At 51.2% G+C, this 4,499-nt stretch overlaps 1 protein-coding gene across 1 annotated transcript; it reads left to right on the top strand.

Moving 5' to 3' along the window:
• The first annotated feature begins 1,929 nt into the window (after positions 1–1,929).
• On the top strand, positions 1,930–3,150 carry LOC143389743 (gap junction alpha-8 protein-like). Its single transcript, XM_076842585.2, has one exon. It carries the CDS (start codon positions 1,930–1,932, stop codon positions 3,148–3,150), a length of 1,221 nt encoding a protein of 406 aa, XP_076698700.2.
• The last annotated feature ends 1,349 nt before the right edge of the window (positions 3,151–4,499 follow it).

Genomic DNA, 4,499 nt, shown 5'->3' on the forward strand with positions numbered 1-4,499 from the left:
TTCCCAGCTGTCACCGGTGGGCTTCACTCTGGGACTGCTTACCCAATTGTGAGGTTTCCCGCCTGTTTTCTGGATTTTTAGGGAAGAGCTGACAGTTTACAGAGCAAACACTAGATTTAACTATAGCATGAGTGAATTAAAAGCAGATACCTGTGGCTGGGATTCTATGCTGCTGATTCTGAAGACCTCCTACTCTCCATTCCACAGGCCTACAAGGAATTCTTCCCAGTGCCAATTCATGCCACAGCTGCCCTGATCTTTTCAGGAGAGAACTACTATAGAATACCTTACCTAGTTGGGAATTTCTGGGATTCTGAAAGGAGAAATGCCCCCTGATCTCCAAAGAAAGTAGACAGATGTGCATACCATAAGAACACAGAATGGGCATTGCCTATTCCTGCAGCCAGTGTGTTATCACCAGGTACTGTCTGTCCAAGCTCCGAATGACAGGGTGGAAAGAGCCTTTAAGATGCCACTTTGCTTATCCATCACTAAAGTTGAAAATCATTCCTAATTTAAGATTCCATTTTTTACCACTCTTTCAAGTGTTCAACAAATATCACTATCAGTAAAAGCAGTGGGCATACCCCTTTAGTCTCATGTGCTCCTTATCCTATGTGGTGGGGCATGGCGGGAAGATCATGTTTAAAAGGATTCTTTTCTATAGACCAAAATTTTAGCTCTATTAAAACAACCATATGCTGGGAAATGGTATTGGCCAAATTATACTTTTATGTTGTGTGCATGTACAAATATGTAACAACAAATCCCACCATATGTACAACTACAGTGTACCAATTTTAAAAATAAGCATATGTTACAGACCCTGAAACCTTTTCCCTCGGTGGGATACTAAAAGTGTTCCAGTGGGCCTGTCTCAACCTGTAACATGACCCCTTCCCAAAGCACTCTTTCTGTTCTTTGGATTTAAAAGAGCAATAATAAAAAATATACTGCCCTCAATTTGTAAGACTATTAAGAAGACTTTTCAGATTTCAACCTCTAGAAGAGAAAACATAAATTAAGAGCACAGAAGCCAGAGAACTGTGTAGCTCTGATGGCAAGCAGTATTTGTCGGTGGTGTAGTGAAAAGAACCCAGCTTTGGGGATCGGGCACAAATGACTACTGTTTAGTTGATGATCTTAAACAATCTGTTTAGCCTCTCAGATCCTGTGTTTTCCCATGTGTTGGAATCAAATTAGTTAGAAGACACTTACCAAGCTCTATGTGCTAGCAGGTAGGCCAGGCATTGACCACCCAGGAGTAAGTAATAAACACGGCCCCTATCGTCATGGAGATCAGCCTAGCAGGATCAAATTAAATAATATAATGCCAAAGGCCTGTCCCACAGAAGGTGTTTGACAAATGTCAGTTCTATCCATTTCCCTTCAAACATATGATTCTTATAAATTCCCACACAGTGAGAAGAAAGGTGGCTGTAGATAACTTCCCACACGTTTTGTCGGGGACCCAGATACCCATGGGGCATTGTTTTCAGTGTCATGTCTCGTGAACCTTCGTTGATACATGATCTTGTTTGAATCCATCTAACCGTGGGTCTCTATTTATGGCCCACAGTAAATCCTTATTTTGGGGTGGAATTCAAGGAATCACATAGATATTGCCTCTTGGATCCTTTCAAAATATCTGTGAAATGGATGAAAACATGATCATCCCACCCGTTTTATGTAGAGCTTAAAGTCCATTTTACAGGCGGAGCTGATGCTCCTTTTGTCCTGGGGCGCAGGGGGCCTGCAGAAGCCCTGGAGCAGGTTCTGTCGCCCTTAGTCCCCGCGTGCCGGTGTGCGCCAAGGAAGCCTGGTCCCGGCGCCTGGGGGCTGCAGCAGCTCAGGGGAGCGGGGGGAGCAGGAGGGAGCGGGCTGAGTGGCCAGGGGGCTCAGCCTCTGCCTTCCCCGCAGGTGGCCGGCATGGGCGACTGGAGCTTCCTGGGCAACATCCTGGAGGAGGTCAACGAGCACTCGAACATCATTGGGTGCGTGTGGCTGACGGTGCTCTTCATCTTCCGCATCCTCATCCTGGGCACGGCCGCTGAGTTCGTGTGGGGCGACGAGCAGTCGGACTTCGTGTGCAACACGCAGCAGCCGGGCTGCGAGAACATGTGCTACGACGAGGCCTTCCCCATCTCGCACATCTGCCTCTGGGTGCTGCAGATCATCTTCGTGTCCACGCCGTCGCTTGTGTTCATGGGCCACGCCGTGCACCATGTGCGCATGCAGGACAAGCGCCGGGAGCGCGAGGCGGAGGAGCCGCCGGCCGAGGCCGAGCGCACGGACCAGGGCAGTGTGCGCAAGGGCAGCAGCGGCAGCAAGGGCGCCAAGAAGTTCCGGCTGGAGGGCACGCTGCTGCGGACCTACCTCTGCCACATCGTCTTCAAGACGCTCTTCGAGGTGGGCTTCGTGGTGGGCCACTACTTCCTCTACAGCTTCTGCATCCTGCTGCTCTACCGCTACAGCCGCTGGCCCTGCCCCAACGTGGTGGACTGCTTTGTGTCCAGGCCCACCGAGAAGATCATATTCATCCTCTTCATGCTGTCTGTTGCCTCCGTGTCCCTCTTCCTCAACATCATGGAGATGAGCCACCTGGGCCTCAAGGGCCTCTGCTTGGCCCTCAGGAGGCCGGCGGAGCAGCCGCTGGTGGAGATGCCAGCGGAGAAGTCCCTGCACTCCATCGCCATCTCCTCCATCCAGAAAGCCAAGGGCTACCAGCTCCTGGAGGAAGAGAAGATCGTGTCCCACTACTTCCCCTTGACTGAGGTCGGGATGGTGGAGACCAGTCCCCTGGTGGCCAAGCCGTTCGGTCAGTTTGAGGAGAAGATGGGCGCCGGGCCGCTGGCGGACCTGGCCCAGGGCTACCCAGAGACGCTGCCCTCCTACACGCAGGTGGGAGCCCAGGAGGGCACCAGGGAGGAGCCGCCTGTGGAGGAGGGAGCAGAGCCCGAAGTCGGGGAGAAGCCGGCAGAGGGCGAGAGGGTCACCCTGGATGGGCAGGACGCCGTGGCCGTGCCAGATGGGGACAAAGTAGAGACCCCGGGAGTGGGAAAGGAGGGTGACAAAGAAGAGCTGCAGGCCGAGCAGATGACCAAGCCAGGGCTGTCGGCAGAGAAGGCACCACACTCTGTCCGGAGCTGACCGCTGACGAGGCCAGGCCCCTGAGCAGGCTGAGCAAAGCCAGCAGCCGGGCCCGGTCAGATGATCTAACCATATGAAGTGAGGCCGAAAACAGACACCCCTCCCCAGTAATACAGGGCAAGATGAAACAACAAGGTGCCGACATCCTTTGAGTCTTCTGTCCCCTCTGGTCACCGCTGTCCCTGGTTGGACAGTTGCAGCCACTTTGGAACAGTGCCTGCTGTACAACTAGAAAACAGCCTCTCCCATACAAGAGAACTACCAAGATGGACTCCTTGACAGCCAAGTTCCCAGTCTCATGACTGTCCTGTCCTATACTCCAGCGGCCACGGGGGACTTCACTTTGATCCTCATTTCTCCATGGAAACCCTTCCAGTCAGAACTGTGATTATAGTGTAGCCTCGTCTCAGTCCTGTCTCAAGCTAACTCATCCAGACTTTATCAGCACAGCACCTCCCATCACCAGCCATGTGCTCCTACATCAGAGGGCTCAGCTGAACGCCTACAGGACCCATGCACGGATTTGAACTGGGAAGTAGGGTCTGCTCTCCTGCCGGGCAGAGAGATGGGGCTGTGAAAGTTGAAGAGCAGGGGCAGCTGCTGGTCAGTTCCAGGTAATCTTCACCTTGCAGTGTCATCTGGTCATCTGATTCCCCAAGAGAAGCCAGAAATTCAAACTTGTAATTGAAGTTTCCAAAAATTTTTCACATTGGCAACTAAATTGTAGATACAATATATGGGTCAAATGAAATGTGTGCAAACAAAATTTAACCTGCAAGGGCACCAATTTGCAACTCCAGCATACATTAGTCAGCCCAGCTTTACTGTGGAATTGGTCTCATTATTTATGGTCTCAACTCCTTTTTGTAGCTTCCAAATGTCATTTCAGCACGTGGGAGTGTTAGTGTGAGTCACCAGTCCAGGAGATGCCCTGCGTTCTTACCATTCCTTTGGATCATTGGAACCCCTAGGTTCTGAAAGAAGGAATTTGGCCCTGAACGCCATCAGAGAAGGAGCAAGAGGCTGAAATTGCTCCCCGAGAAATGGAAAGGCTTTAGGCTTTGAAATCTGTTCACAGTTTTGTTGCCTGAAGCAACACTTTGTTTTGTTTTGTTTTTAATTTTCCTCTCCTAACATCAGTTCTTAGCCTAAAATCTACACCTTCCTTCATAAGGGGCAAAGAGGAGGGCCAGTTCTGAGCTGGAGGACACCTACTCGCAGGCCTGTCCTCACAAGATCAGCTCTCAGGTCTTGCCTAGCACAAGACAAGTACCCAAGGAGCCATCAGAGTAGCAACAGGGGGACCTCTTACGAGGTGGGTGCGACAGAGGCAAAAGGAAGGGAGAGGA

Source organism: Callospermophilus lateralis, unplaced genomic scaffold, assembly GCF_048772815.1.
Source record: "Callospermophilus lateralis isolate mCalLat2 unplaced genomic scaffold, mCalLat2.hap1 Scaffold_83, whole genome shotgun sequence".
Lineage (NCBI taxonomy): Eukaryota > Metazoa > Chordata > Mammalia > Rodentia > Sciuridae > Callospermophilus > Callospermophilus lateralis.